General features: G+C 35.4%; 1 protein-coding gene and 1 pseudogene across 3 annotated transcripts in view; one reads left to right on the top strand and one right to left on the bottom strand.

Moving 5' to 3' along the window:
• The window catches only part of PCMTD1 (protein-L-isoaspartate (D-aspartate) O-methyltransferase domain containing 1), a 65,058-nt gene that overhangs the window by 32,802 nt on the left and 15,771 nt on the right, over positions 1–16,485 (bottom strand). The window contains exon 2 of one of the 3 annotated variants that reach the window (XM_039868961.1): positions 4,132–4,562. The exons of the other annotated variants lie outside the window; for them this stretch is intronic. Coding sequence (XP_039724895.1) covers positions 4,132–4,438 — 307 coding nt within the window. The 5' untranslated portion in view covers positions 4,439–4,562. The remainder of the gene's footprint in view (positions 1–4,131; positions 4,563–16,485) is intronic. 3 annotated transcript variants of the gene reach the window in all.
• Positions 11,153–11,271, top strand: LOC120607657 (uncharacterized; annotated as a pseudogene).

Here is a 16,485-nt window from a genome sequence, read left to right as displayed (position 1 = left end):
CTACAGTGTTGGTGGGACTACAAAATGGTGCAACCATTTTTTAAGTTTGACAAGTTCTTTAAAAATTAAACATAAACTTACCATACAGCCCAGCAATTCCACTCCTAGGAATCCACCCAAGAGAAATTAAAATGTTCACACAAAAATTTATATGTGAATATTCATAGCATCATTCATAACTTCCAAAAAGTGGTAACCCAAATGTCCATTAAGTGAATGGAGCAACAAAATGTGCTATGCCCATACAACAGAATGTTATTCAGCCCTAAGGAATGGAATACTAATACATGCTACAGCATGGATGAACCTTGAAAACAATGCTAAGATACACAAAAGACCATTTATTATATAATTCCATTGATAAGAAATGTACTGAAAAGGTAAATCTATAGTGACAAAGTAGATGAGTGTTTGCCAGGGGCAGGAGTAGGAACAGGGAGTAGATACAACTGGGCATGAAGGATTTTTCTGGGATGATGAGAGTGTTCTCAAACTGGATTACAGTAATTGATAGCTCTGCAAGTTTAATAAAACTCACTGAACTGAGGGGGGCTAAAATGAAAGAGAAAACATGAGTATCTGAGGTCAAAGGCAATATAAGGGTAGCTGAATAAGGACCATTCCATGTCCTGTGGTAAAAAGAGAAAGAGTACAGAGACCAAACATGCTGACATCGTATCACTTAACTAATTAGCCCTTTTGGACAATACGGCAATTGTTGCTATTTACACATGTTGACAGTGTTTCCTGTTAGGCACACAAGCTTACCAATTGTTTCACCCTTAGAAAATAATACTGCAGTGCTGAGGTAGTGGTATACAGAGTATTGGAATGATTCTGGCAGTTACTCCTTTTAACTGAGGAAATAGGCAAAAGACTAAGGAAGTCATTAAGTTCAGTGGTCCCTGATGTTATAGGTTTTATAAGAAATCTTAATTTTTATATTATGGGTTATATTAGAAAATGGTAGTGAATCCCTAAGCAAAAAGGATCAGAATGGAGAACCACTCCTACCTGAATCAGAAAGATTATCAGAATAACTTGCCTTCCTGGTTCTTCCTGGAGGCTTCTTTTCTTAGACCCTATTTTTCAATGGAATTGCCTAGATATAAGAAAACAGTACTGAGAGGAGAATCGATTAAATACAAGATTCTTTGTGAAATTCCTTGGTTCTAGGAAGACCCTCAAGAAATGAGTGGAACAAGAATTTATCTTCAATTTGAAAATAAACAAACTGTCTAAATGAGGTGATTTCTTCTCCAGATCTGGGGCAAAAATAAACTCCATTTATGAAAAACTGTTTTAAATGTCCTTTACTCAAAAGAAATTTCCTGAAGTTAATATAAACCTAACTTCCTCTCAGTGAACAACAATAGCTCTCTCAAGATGGTAACGCAACCTCTCTATAAGTGTGTTTCTGGAGTGGCATGAAAACTCAAGGGATATCTTCCTTATCTGTATCATCAAAGCACAGATGCCCTGCTCTCCCTGCCTTAGCCTGGATTCCTCCAGATTATACTGAGCATGTCCTCAGATGAGAACCACTGTTGATGGTGAGCACCTGTCATCCCCATCTTGTAAATGGGAGATAAATGTGGCCGAGAGCCATGGTGTTAGAGTTACTTAATAAGGAGAGAACTTCTGTTAATAAGGTCACTGTGGAGCAATAGAACCATACATATGTGATTCACCATGCTCAGAAAATTATAGGGAGCATGTGAGCATCCTTCTTTGGATCTAGTTTCCAAGCGATTTTTATGGATGTAGCCTCCCTTCCTTGACTCAAACGCTCTCAAAACACAAAACAAAAAAAAGAGATGGGAAAAAAAGATTAAGCTTCCTCGAAAGCTGGATAGATCCAAGATTTATTAGCTATAATCATAGTTTTACAGACTCTATTCTTTCTCCCTTTTCTTCTTTGAAGTACTTTTACCTGTCTCACAAAATGAATATTTCCCATCAGAAGAACGATATCTTGGTCTTGATATTGCAGGATCATACACAGTTAAGTCCTAGAATAATGTCCAGTGACCAGTCATGCATGTAACTAAAGACCCATGACTCCCTGGAGCTTTGTAACAGAAGGAAAATATCTAGTGCATTATGGAACATTTAGACAAGGGTCTGTTTCCCCACACTGCTCTCTGGTAAGAATTAAGTAAGACATTCAAGATACAATGAATTTTGAGGTTGCCCTGTAAATGCATCTGGGCACAGGATCTCATCTCTTGGAGACTGAGACTAAGAAATGGGGTTTAAGAGGGCCACCTCACTGCTGATGTTTCCCAATTATGATCTCTCTCTTCTGGCCAGGCTTCTGGCTACACTGACCTCCCTCAGTAAGAGGCAGTTGACAAGATTGGAGAAGTAGAAGACAGGATAACAGGTGCTCTGAGACTGCCAAACATGGTAAGAAGCCTGGACTCCAGCCTAAAGTTGTCAGAGCTGGTCAAGAAATGCACTGGTTCAAGGAGGGTAACTCATTTTTGAAAAGAAGCTCTCCCTACTCCCCTACTAAGTTCCTTTGATTTGGAAGCAGTCTCAACTCCTAGAGATTCCGTTCTCAAAGAGGCACTGTGATAGAAATGATAGGCTTCCCAATCTGCAGAGAAATTCCTGTCTTGGGAAAGGAGAACTTACATTTAGTAAGTTTATCGGCTTACATTTAGCCGATAAATTTCTTTATTGGTAAAAATTAATAATTTGCTACCATTTTTGAGCAGTTGTTATGTATCAGGAACTGACTTAACTATGAGAGGAAAGTACTTTTTTTTTTTTTTTTTTTAAAGAAATACATTGCAGGTTCCATGACTAGGAGAGAAAGTAAGAAGACAGCCAGTGTGCAGGAAAGGGAAATTTCAGGACTGAAAAATGCCTTGAGTGCCATATGTGACCACATAATTTATTGTCCAAACTGAGACACTTTGGGAAAGAAAAAGACATTATTAATACTGAAGCTAGAACAACAGGGATAAGCCAGGACTGTCGCAGCACACAGGGACATAGTTATCCTACTAGAGTATAGTCATTTCTCTATTTAAAACCTTTCAATGATTCCCCATCACTTGAGAGTAAATTTTAAACCAGTATCATTCCTAAAACTTGGGCGTATATCTCAATTATAACACATATCACACTGGATGAGAAACTGGTCTTTGTCTCTCTACCCACACCAGTCTGTGAACTCAAGGGTAAGAGTCCATGTTATGGGCCATTAATGCTCTACATTAATGCCTACCACACAGTAGCACTCAGTAAATACTAAATGGCTTAGTAAAATTCATGGTTTTCATCCTCCATTCATCATCATAATGTTTTATAGATTTTCCTCCAGCCATGCTTTTTCCACCCATATTCCATATTTTCCAGCTGTCTCTTCCTAGCTATGTGACTTTAGGCAAGTTATTTAACTTCTCTATCCCTCAGTTTAACTCACCTATATACATGAGAATCATAATAGTTTATAGTTCACAGAAACGTTATTAGGAACCTTAAATAAGTTACTGTATATAAAATGCTTTAAACAATGCTTAGTTCCCGTAGTAAGCACCCAACAAGCTTCTCAAAGGCAGAGGTATCTGTCCCTTTTGATCACTGCTGTATACTCTCACCAGAAGTAATGCCTGGCACAAGAGACAATAAGTATGCTGAAAGCTTAGTGACAACATATACTTCTCTCTCCTATTTTTTTCAAATCCTTTGCTTTGTTCCACCAGTGCCATACTCTTTGTATCCCATATACTCCTGTATCTTTTTTAAAAAACCTGGCACCATTCCCTTTAAAATGAGACACTGATAACCATCAAAATCTATGCAGTCAGAATACTTTATCTGAAATACATTATATTACACTACTGAGTCTCCTGCCTACCAGCTGTTCAATTTAAATACAGACAATGACTGGGGAAACAGTTCCAAGATTTTTTTTAGTCTAGGACTGAATGTAGAAGCTAACTATCAGGGTCAAGGCTAAGAATAAGATTACTAATACCTTGTGTTTCCATTTAAAAAAAGAACTACTTTTGAGTATACACAAACATATACTGTACACAAAGTTACAAACACTGTAAATTATAAACAGTAATACAAACAGCTTACTTTTTAAAAAGAATTTTACAAAAATAAAATTACCTAAAATTAAGCCCACCATTGTACTTAAATATCCGGTTCCACTTCCCAGGTTAAGAAAAGACAATCCTGGTTGAAGTTTCAATGCTTCCATAACTTCAGAATAAATGCAAGGTGCTGACAAGTGTATGTTCCCATGCTTCCAGGCTAAGTCCTTGTAAGCATTGTCTCGGTAGCCTTCCAGATAGTAATCTCCACGATCAATTGCTCTGAAGGCTTGTTCCACTCTTTCAGTGCGGATATACTGAGCTTCTTTTAAGTTATCAATTAAGTCATCATTATCTTCCCCAGCACTCACAGCTCCTCCCATGATAGTATTCAAATCAAATCATAAATTTTAAAATGTAATAAAATTAGCAGAAATGGCTTCCAATAATGTAGTATGGTTTGATTTCCTTTTAATATTGCACTTGATTTCCAAAAATAAATTAATCCTGAAAGGGAATAAAAATAAACAGGTTTAAATTAATGCTCAAAAGAAAGTAATTTCAGTTTATTAAATATGTAATAGTCATTACAACTAACATTTCTCAAGGGCATATGCTATTAGCTATTACAGGCACGGTGTTAAATATATTAATTTTTGTTTTTAGAACAATCACAAAAGATAGCTTAGATATGGCCTCATCTGTACAGATGGGAAATCTGGAACACAGAAAAGTTAAGTCACCTCATACTGTGAGGCCCTTCATGGTAGCCACTAGTCACATGTGTCTCCCTAGAACTAAATTAATTAAAATTAAATACAATTTAAAATTCAGTCAGTCAATACTAGCCACATTTCAAGTGCTTAATAGCTATGTGTGGCCACTAGGTGCCATATTATAGTGCTGCTCTAAGAAGTGACATTGCTGGGACACAGTCCCAGGTCTTTCAGACCCAGAAACTATGCTCTTATTCACCAAGCCATGTGACCTTCTTTAGAATATAGTAAACCTAGTCTAATGTGTACAGATTACTTGATTAAAACTCCTACACTTAAAAATCTGCTAACAATTCCTAAACACACCATATAAATGCAAAATGTTAACTCAAAGAATGACATATCCAAAAACTGATTACAAAACGTAAAAATAAAAACAGACTCACATTTTTAAAGTGTGTGTGTGTGTGTGTGTATAAAAATTTCATTTGGTAAACCTTGTGAGAAATAAAACCACAAATTTCATTAACAACTTGAATAGTTTAAGCAATAGAACATATGTTACATACATACACATACAATTAACTTTTTTAACAAGTCAAACTCAGCATCTTTGTATGGAAACAAATGCACCTTGAGACTAAATTAAAATGTCAATACACAATACTGGATACACAATTTAAGCTCTATTCAACTATAGTTAATAAGTAGATTAACTATAGTTAATAAGCTCTATTCAACTATAGTTAATAAGTATTAAAAGAGGGAAAGCGAGAAATGAAAGACTCGTGACCAAAAACAAGGGCTAACTCTGGCAAGGATGAATGCTCAAGAAAAGCAATTGGGTCTCAAGCTTCATTAGGATCCTCAGACCTCTGGTACAGAGCTGCTGCAACATTACTGGACAGTTTTCTCACCAGAGCCTGTCCCAGTGTCTGTCTATATCCCCTTTTGTCTTTTCCTATGATCTCTTTAAACTTTCTGAGAAGAAATACTGTAAATTCACATCACATTCATTCAAACTCACACAAATGTGGCTGGCTCCAATGCTCCCACATCCAAAAAATAAAATAACTTAAAAAGTACAAGTTACAACACCATTCTCCTTCACAAGTGTTATTTCATAGCATGTAATGCATAGGTGATGTCAATCTGCTGTTCCTTCAGTGGGTTGTAGTTTGGGCATCCTTTTATAGCTCAAGCATCTCAAGTCCCTGAGTGCAATTCTGGCATTTAAAGATTATTTTTTAATGACATGGCTTCTAAGCGCAGGTTAACTTTTTTCACCTGGTTTCATACCGAAAGAATGAATGTCTTCCCAAGATTAAAGAAAAAGTGACTACTTTTTCTAGATGGAAAGATAGTTCCTTTAGTTTCCACTGTGGTAAATGCCTAAGGATTTTATAAAACTAATTCTGACTATGCATAGATGTTTAACAAATAGCTCTACTGGAAATGCCATTAATTTACTAGTTTGAAAAATTATTCCCCTTGTTTGGTCCTAGGGCTGAAGAATGACCTCACTCTTCTCAAGTCCTACTGAACTCTAACCTACCCAAAATTATCACAGCAAAACACTGACTTTACTGCACAGAAGCTCACACTTTTGGTGAGAAAGACAAGAGGAAGAATCAAGAAAACAAGAACTACTACCATTTGCTGACAGACACTGGGCTAAGCGTTATCTGTATATTATCTCATTAAAAGTTACAATGAGCCCATTAGGAAGGCATTCACATGTCTGCTTACAAGTGAGAAATCACCTGTAAATGGATAGAGTGCTATAACACATGAGCCCAAAGGAACCCAAAGTGGGAACTGAATCCAGGGATCAAGGAACATCTTCTTAAAGGTATGATTTGTATAATGGCTTTAAAATGGTAAAGGAATTATAGGATGAGGAAAGAACTGGTATTTAAGCAAGAGACCACGTGATACTTTTGAGAAATTACATGCAATTGGGTACTTTTCAGTACTGTAAGACCTGCAGGCTAGTGATTTCTTTTTTGGCCTGAATCTTTTTGAGTCTGATTATATCTATGCCCTCTCTATTAAAATATAAATCAGAAGTTTTACATACAATTTCAGAAGGTTCCTGAGTTCCTAGGGATCCATTGTAACTGCAAAAAGTTTCACATCTTTAACATGACTTTTTCTCTTCTCTCCTTGATTCAAACTGGCTTTGTCTAGTCTAATAGCACGCACCATGACCACTTGCTTCTTTTCTTTCCTTATTCTTCTACCTTTGCACATATTGCACAACCACACTCTTAATCATTAAAGCCCTTAGGACATCAGATTCTGGTCAGCATCAGAGTCTTAGAAACAAAGCTTCATGTCTGTTGACCACAGAGTTTCAGTCAAACTAATGATACCATCTTGTCCAGCTGTATTTCAGCTCCAGACCCATGAAGGCAGACCAACCCTGTGGGCCACATCCCCTCGAAACAGACAGAACGAGGACATCAGGACCTGATGCAATTAACTGCCTCCTTCCTAGCCCTGACCAATCAGTGGAGCCCACAACCCAAACTCCCTTAACTACTATGACTAATGATCTTTCCCCTCTATAACCTATGCCCTAGAGCAGGGGTCCCCAACTCTGGGACCACGGACTGGTACTGGTCTGTGGCTTACTAGTAACCCAAACATACAGCAGGTGGTGAGTGGTGGGGGAGCGAAGGAAGCTTCATCTGTATTTGCAACCCATCATCGCCTCAACTCCACCTCAGATTATTAGGCATTAGATTCTCATAGAAGCTCTAGTCCTTCTCTGGTGCCAAAAAGATTGGGAACTGCTGCCCAAGAGGTCATCAGGAAGCCAGGTCTTTGAGCCCTGGCTCACCTGCGTCTCTGGGCTTGGCGTTATTTCCTTGAATAAACCTTTGTTTGCTGCAAACGCCTGCTCGTATCTCATTTGGCTTTGATGCATGCAGGCAAAACCAATCTCCTTTTATTCAGTAACACCATGATTCCACTCTAAGAACATCTACTATAGACAACAGAGTCTGTCACAGATATTAACAAGGAAGGGACAATTACATTTTTCATCTTAGAAAGCGCAGTGTAATTTGTGCTTCAGACCTACTCCAACAGACCTGAGACCAGGTACTCAGAAGCTGCAAAAAACATGACCTTGTCAACATGCAGTGCAAAATTGTGAAACCAGATTTCCCAAACTCCTTTTTCTCTGGTCTGGTAAGAAAGACAAACAGATCTGAACAGAAAGCCATGAGGATATCCAGGTGGGAGGCAGTCAAGAAAGGTTTCCTGGAATAGGAGGTACAATCTGTGACAATGCATGTTTAACACAAGTTATCGCATACATTTAGTACTTAGGGTAATGATGTAGAGATAATGAGGAAGTTGTGGTGGTTTACAATACCTATTCATGTGCTGAAGTGACAGGAAGGTACAAGCTATCATGTATTACAGAGATACCTTAGCAAATTAGGAAGACTTTAAGCAAAAGGTGAAAATTATATATAGCAATTAGATGCAATTAGAAGCTATGAATGCAGATGAAAAAAAAAAAATGCTAAGACACTGTCCCTGAATTAAAACAACAGACTAATGAAAGCTATATCCAGGTTCAGATTTTTAAATTCTGATAAAAATGATATCCATAGCAAACTATATTCCAAGGCCTAAATCTCAAAGGAGAAAGATGAACTCTACCTAGCATTTAAGGCTGTGAAGGACTGACTGCGATGCTCGGTGCAAATCCCACAGATTTAGCTGTGCTAAAAATTTAAGATTGCTATTGTTTTTCCTCGTAAACTGGTTACACAGATGCATAGGTTTTGAGTGGCATGCCCCAAGGTTATTTTTTTCACAAGCTGTGTTGCAAACATTAGTTGTTTTCAGATGTTATAGTAGAAAAACCTAGCAGCTGACCTCTTAGATGCTTTAAAGGATCTTAGGAGGCCTGAGGGACCCCAGACCACATCTGGAGAACAGCTAGCAGAAACAATTATAAAATCAGATGAGTAAAGCCACAGTAGAATTATATACAAGGGTGTTATGGGACACCTAACCCAGACATGCTGGAAGTGGGAATGGGGATGAAAGGACTGAAAGACTTTCCTAGAGAAGATGAAGCCTTGGTAAGCACAGAAGGCAGAAGGACAGGTGTTCAAGACTGTACACAGGAAAGACAAGGAGAAAAGAGGCAATATGCCCACTCAAGGCACTACAAAACAGTAACTAGAGTTGAGGCTCTGGTGTAGAAAGTAGTGGTTGGTGAGGCTGGAAAAATGAAGAGTGAGCCAGGTAAGCTCACAGGTTATACACGCACTGAACTTGGATTTTCTCCTACAGACAATAGGAACCAAGGATGGCTTTTAGGGAATGAGAGGCATACTGTATGACTAATTTTAAAATAAGATGTTAAGGAAAAAAACAAAACTGTAAAAGAAAGGGAATATAATTACAATATATTATTTGGTAGAGGGGATGGGGAACGCAATTGCTTTAAATTTAAATAGTCATTTAACCCCACAGGGAGGATGAGAGGGAAGAGGTAAAGAGGGGTAAGAGAGTTAACACCTTCATAAGAGAAAGTAAAAAATGCTGTCTAAAATTAATGAAGAACAGAAGCATCTTAGTTAGCAATGTGGAAGTAAGTTCCATATGAAATAGCTAAATGCATTGTTTCTTCTGGAGTGTGAGCCACAGGGTGGTAACAGGTGACTGAATCCAAGAACTGTTATGCATTGTCTTCAAGGCCTATGGTATCACTTGACTCTAAACTGTGTACATGCATTATTTGAACAAAACTGACAAGTAAAGGTAAAAATAAAGGGGATATATATACGAAATGAAATATAACAGACACATGGAAAATAATTTCCTAAGGAATGAAAATATATTTACAAATAAAATAATCTACAGTAGGAAAACAGGGAACAAAAAAGAGATAATATAAATAATTTATACTATGGAGCTTCAAAGATACATCATTTTACCATGTTCATTGTTGCTAAAATTGTGTGGGAAATGAATATTAAATTTTCGTAATATTCACTGACTTGATTATAAAAGTAGTATATGCATTCATAGGAAATTTGAAAACCAAATAAAATAATAGAAATTATTCATAATCCTGACATTCAAAGCGCCCGTTACTTTTTAAGCATCTATATGCTTTTTAAATCTCAATATTGGTATTACACTGTATATATTTCAGATTATCATTTTATATGTCCTAAGCACTTTTTCATGCCATCAAAAATTACTCCAAAATCAAGAGGCAAAATATCTTACCACATGGATGCACCAGGATGTAACCAGTCCCCTGACTGCTTAACAAAAGTTACTTGCTCTTCTCTGAAAATTAAGTGTGGCTTTAATGTATTTGGTTTAGGGGAAGAATTATTGAAGGCCCAGTTCAATATTATGGTGTCTTTCAGGAAGCTTAGGGAGTGTTTTATAAAAGGTTAAAGACAAGTCAAAGGAGGTCGGAAGCAGACAGATGGCAGACAGATGTCAGAGTGGAAAGAGAAGAGAATGAATGCTGACTCACTTTAAGTCCCTGCTAGTAACCAGTGGCAAGCAGCCAATCGCTCCTTGCTGCTCCTTTCTCTGCAAAGGTGAGGACAAAGCTCACTAACCTTTGTGGGGGAGAGACCAGTGATCCCAAGGGGAACACACTATCTGAGGGCATGAACACAAAGGATCTTTCTTCCTCATGCCCTCAAAGGTCTTGTCATGGGAGTCATGGACCAAGGCTGTTTTAAGTGTGGAGGCAACTACAGAGGGAAAAATTTTTCTCAATGATGACAAACAGTTATGATGAAATATAAATATAGCTGACTCTCAAACAACACGGAGGTTAGGGGCACAGACCCTAACCCTCCTCACCCCTCCCCTCACCGAGTCGAGAACCCATGTATAACATGACTTCCCAAATACTTAACTAATGGCCTACTGTTGACCAGAATCTTTACCAATAATTAACATATATTTTGTATGTTATATGTATTATATATTGTATTCTCACAATAAGGTAATTTAGAGAAAAAAATGTTGAGAAAATACATTTACAGTATTATATGTATTTACTGAAAAACATCCATGTATAAGTGGACTTGTACACTTCAAACCCATTTTGTTCAAGGGTCAACTGTATAAAATAAGGAAAAAAGAAAAGGAAATAAGCTAAGCTAAGGTTCAATACTCACATGCCAAAAGCTAAGACCATCTAATTAACTCTACATTCAATGATAAATACAAACCTATTTTTTAGTAGTGACAACATATACATGCAATTCCCCACATATCTACTACATACCATACACTGAGCTCTATTTCTTCACCATACTCCTATGAAAAAGCATTAACCTCATTTTACTGATAAGAAGACCAAAGTTCAGAGAGACTGTCTACAGCCATGCTACCCTGAACAAGTCCGATCCCATCTGATCTCGGAAGCTAAGCAGGGCCAGACCTGGATAGTACTTGGATGGGAGACCACCAAGGAAGACCAGGTGCTGCAGGTGTAAAAAATTAAAAAATAAGGGATTGCAAGCTGCCAAGGTCCCTGCAATCTGTGAGGTCAACCAAGGGTTGCCTTGTCTAAAAAAAAAAAAAAGTTCAGAGAGACTGTCAAGTCATGAAACCTTTCTGAAACAGAACAATTTGTACAGAAGCTCCTGACTCATAATTCAAAAGCTTTTTATTCTCTTAATTGAAAAGATGTTCGATTCAGATTTCTCACCCTCTTATTTCCTCTTTTTCCTCCCTTTTTAGTGGTTCCATAGAAAGAATGGATAGTAGGAAATAAAGCATCTGATATTGTTTACTGACTGCAGCCTCGGGCAAATATACTTAACCTGCGATCTTCAGTTTTGTTGTCTATAAAATGGGAAAAATAACTGCATCCTAAATTTGTGAAGAGGATATAGTGCACTGCATATAAACCTCCAATACACACATATTTAATAAATACTTCACTTTCTTTCACTTCTATGACAAAAGGCATATTCGAAACTTTAATTTTTAAACACAAAAGACCAAAAAGGGAAAACAAAGAAGTACCAGTTCTGAAATCCAGTGAAGTTATCAACCAGTGAACTCCTTAAGACAGAACTACAGAGCAAAAATAAATGTAAATCCTGAAATTAGAAATGTCAGTGTCAAGAAGAAAAACCAAAGAACACTGTATATAGAAGCCAAAAGAATACACACATTCACAAATAAGCTGACTGAAATAGAGAGGTTAATGTAAAAAAAAAAATAGCAGTACCTTCTGTCACACTCTGGGCCATAAACTAGGCTGAGGCGCCTAAATTAGGACCAACTGCCCTTCTGTGCTCACGTCGCAGTCAGGGACCTAATCTCTTCTTAGTAACTTCACTAGCTAACTTCTGCCTGTGCTAATTTTTGTTTTTGCTGATGGAGCATTTGTTATGTAATTTAGCAAAAATTATCTCTCTTGTATAATTTTCTTTGGTTCGACACATCTTTTCTGCCCAGATTGTAAACTCAATAAGATAAAATAATGAAGGTAAAATCACATTTTATATTTAAAATATTCATCACAGTTGTAAAGGTTTTAGCATTTAATAAATTGCAAATAAATGTAAAACACTGTGAGAGTAACTTCTAGGTTTCTACTTTAGGAAATCCTTTCAAATTTGAACATTCGCTACAGCAAAATGAAGGTATATTTTTTTATCTATATCCCTTGAACTCTGGAATCTCCATCTGATGAGACAACTGATAAATCACATCTCAAAATAATTTGATTGTTTACTCCCCTAACCCTTCAATTCACTACTACAAATAATTTAAGCAAAAGAAAGTTTTCTGTTGGAAGTATCCACATTCTATATTTTGATATTTGGCAAGTTTTAAGATGCCTATATTCACATATAGACTTCAGTTATATTCTCAATTCCACTATTCCAGTGTTGCTTCTAATGCCTATTTTTTCTCTCCACCTTCCCCCTCATACTTTTAATTTTCCTATTCTCACCCTGGAGCAGTGGAGAACAGCATGAACTCCAAGAAGATGGAAAAACAATGGTTAGTAGTAGTTCTATGAGAGTTTAAGTCATAGAATATGAGGTTATAATAATGGAATATGAAAAAAAAATTTTAAAGCAAGATATGAAGCAAATCAATCTAAAATGTTATTATTTTGAAAATTATAGGATATCATGTAACTCTAAAAAGTCTCTCCTCTTCTTTTAAAGATCTGAATATATGACCTCTTCAAACCCATATCACTGCACAATTCCCAAACACAACCTCAACCATATACAAACGCCCTCAACGTGCAAAGTTCCATATATCTTTGAGCTAACAAAATCAATCCTCAAAGAGTACTGACTCAGATTTCAGCATTACTGTTCAACATCTTTCAATTTTTCAAGAAATATAAGAAGTGCTATACTAACCATCCTTAACACAATTTTAAAAAATCCTTACAGGAGCCACAGCCTAGAAAAACCTTTAAAACAGGTAAGTCGTTTATCTCTTCTAACTCAGAAAAAGTCTGAACCAAAACACTGAAATGGTAGCTGAGCTTTTTGGTTTCAGTCCGTTGACTGACGATGCTTCTTAGGATGTACTGAGATCAAGAGAGAAGCATGAGATAAAAAAAAGTACACATTTTTAGCTCCTCTTGCTCAGGCTTTCAAAGTGGGATTTATTTTATTTGAAAAATTATGAATTCACACAGAATATTCAAATTAAATTTTTAAAAATATTTCTAAGCAAAATTACACAACATGGGAGCTACTCATCAAATGATCTGTAGCTTTTCTCTTCCACTATTATGTCACTGAGTAAACCAAAACAAGCTCACAAGATACTCTTTCTACATCTTAACATACTGTGAAATGCAAAGATTGCCACTGTCACACTATATGATTTTGAGCAAGCCATTATCTTTTCTAGTTTTGTTTTTTCCATCTGGAAGACAAAGTCACTATATTATATCAAATTCTACTGAGGGCACTTTTAAAAACTTTCAAAAGTCCAAGTGCATTTATTATACAAATAGAAAAATGATCATTATTTTCCTATGGACAGATACTAATAAAAGTTGCATAAAACAAAATATCTAGTTATATATAATTCTTAATTTTCAAAGTTCTTCATTACCAACTCATATAATTTCATAATTACCCTAGGTATTTCCTACACCATACGAATGGAGAAAAAAAAAAAAGACTAAATTATTTGTTCTACATTTCCCAAATAACACAGAGATGTTTTGGACTTATTCATAGATTTTATGTCATACACTACAACCAATATTCACATTATCAGAAGAAAATACAACTAAAAATGTAGGTCTGAGACCCTTGAGAAAAGTGGCATGCGCGCACGTATACACAAATCCACACTGATACTATAGTTTCATTTCATTTATTGGGACAAATAATTTTTATCCTTATTTTTATTTATGACCCAGAGAAAGTTTAAGAAGTCCATAAAAAAGAATTGTCATAAGATCATAATAGTGCTACAGAGTCTAAAGTAAGTGATAGGAAGCTCACCTTAAGTTTAAATGATTAATTTGTCATCGATGGTTCCTAGAGTCAAAAAAACTCATTTGGACAAAATGGTCCAAACAGAATAACCAAAATGCTTGTGAAAGCTTTAGAAACTATAATTCAGTACCTCCCTTCAGGCTGCATTAACAATATCTTCACTATTGGCCCAGCAAGGAGTAGGACACAGGCACATTGAGGAGAGAATGTCAATGGATGGCTTCAGTTCACATAGACAGTCTTTGTTCAAGGAAATTAATCTTTTAAATGGTTAGTGTGTATTTTCAGGCAAATGTCTAACAATTACTTTGCATTTGGCTAAAATGAATTCATAGAACTAAAGACTCTTAATAACATAGAGAACTATTATGCTAATTAGATTGGGTTTCTAAGTATAAATAATAGTTAAATTATGTGAGTAAAATTATGTTTAACAATATATTTTAAAATACTCAATGTTTGAAAGTTTATCAAAGCAATTAATATTATCTTACATTTTGATATTTTACTTTTTAAGTGTTTTGCACAAAGAATTCATCTAGTAATTTCCTTATTCGATAAATAAAAACTGATCATTTATTTATGACTCAGGAACCATGATAGGCATGGAGGGTTCAGAGACCATATTCCAGAATCTAAGGTCAATTTGTACAGCTTATTAGGTAAAAATTACAGAAGAGATCACTCTATTTCATGGATAAAGAATTGAGTCCCAGCAGTTGCCTTGTCCAAGATCACATAAGTTGGAAAGAAACACATGTTTCATAAGTCATTATTTAATTATTTTAGACAAGAGAAAAATCTATTAAAACATTAGAATATATAAGTGCAAAAAACCTAATCTATCCCTTTTAGATTTCTTAAAACTAAGTGAGCATAATGCTTTCTTTTAAAAAAAATTAAAATTTTTCTTAATTTCAGTATTTTAGTTATTGGGAGCGAACAATATTACTAAATCCTGACTTATGACAGCTTGTGGGAGATTGTAAGGAAAAAAAAAATACCAAAAATTAAACTATTATATTAAACATAGTAATAAAAGTCGGATAGCTAAAATCATTGTGTTCCTATTTGACTATTTTTATTCTTGTTGTTACTTTCTTCCCAAGAAAGTTCATGAATTATCATCAATCTCCAGACAAAAATCATGTAATAATGAGTAAATATGCCTATTCTGAATCCACACAGGTTATGGTGAATCACACAACTCAGCGACGTAAAATTTTGGTTAGAACTCAACAGGATTTATATCAACAAGAATATTGTTAATTTTACTTTACTCATTTGCTATTCTTAGAAGGATCATTTGTAGAATACATGTTAGTATACCAAATTATTATTTCATTATCAAGTTATATGTTCCATTAAGAATCATTCTAACGATGTGCTTTCAATATAAATAAAAATTATACTTAAAGGATCATATAATACATTTTGGGTTGTAGGTCAGAACCATAATTCTACAACTTCCTAGCTACGTGACCTCAGAAAACATAATTCACCTCTCTAGGGCTCAGCTGCTACGTGGTAAAAAACGATATTAACAATAATTACCTCACAGAATTTATTTCAAAAGTATCTGAGATAATACATGTAAACAGCCTATAACAGTCCCTGTTACCTGTTTCTATTATTTAATACAAACCTACTTAATCCACACACAAAAAAAGTTCCCATTTCAAAAAATATTTATCAAATGTATAAAAAATTATGTCTATTAGAAATTAAAATCATTTCTTCAATTAAAAAAATAAAAACATGTCTATCTAATACTAATAAAAAATCTTTTGGATCTTAGGTGCCAATTTTCAATGAGATCTCAATTACTCTGTGGTGTTTCTGAGAGATATCAAAGCATAGAATGACTGGGAGACCTTGGGAAAATACCTTGTGAGATTGGATGGACTTGGAGTAATCAGTGTAAAGTCATGATTCGAGTAAGAGAAAAAAATATATGTACATTCACAAATATATATACATATACATGTATATGTATAAAATATAGAAGCTATAGAAAACACATATACATGTATATGTATATATAGATGTATATATATAGAAAACATATACATGTTTATGAAACCCTAAAAGATTGATAGATTTTTAAAAAACACTCTTGTTGGAAAAGGTGTAAGAGAACCTGTTTTGCACTTTTATTACATTTTTCCTATCAATAATAATCTCCCCAGTTCTCATACTGAAGACACTGAA

Source organism: Pteropus medius, unplaced genomic scaffold (assembly GCF_902729225.1).
Source record: "Pteropus medius unplaced genomic scaffold, Ma_sr-lr_union100, whole genome shotgun sequence".
Classification (NCBI taxonomy): Eukaryota; Metazoa; Chordata; class Mammalia; order Chiroptera; family Pteropodidae; genus Pteropus; species Pteropus medius.
The sequence above is the reverse complement of the archived record's forward strand: the minus strand, read 5'-3'. Positions and strand labels throughout refer to the sequence as shown.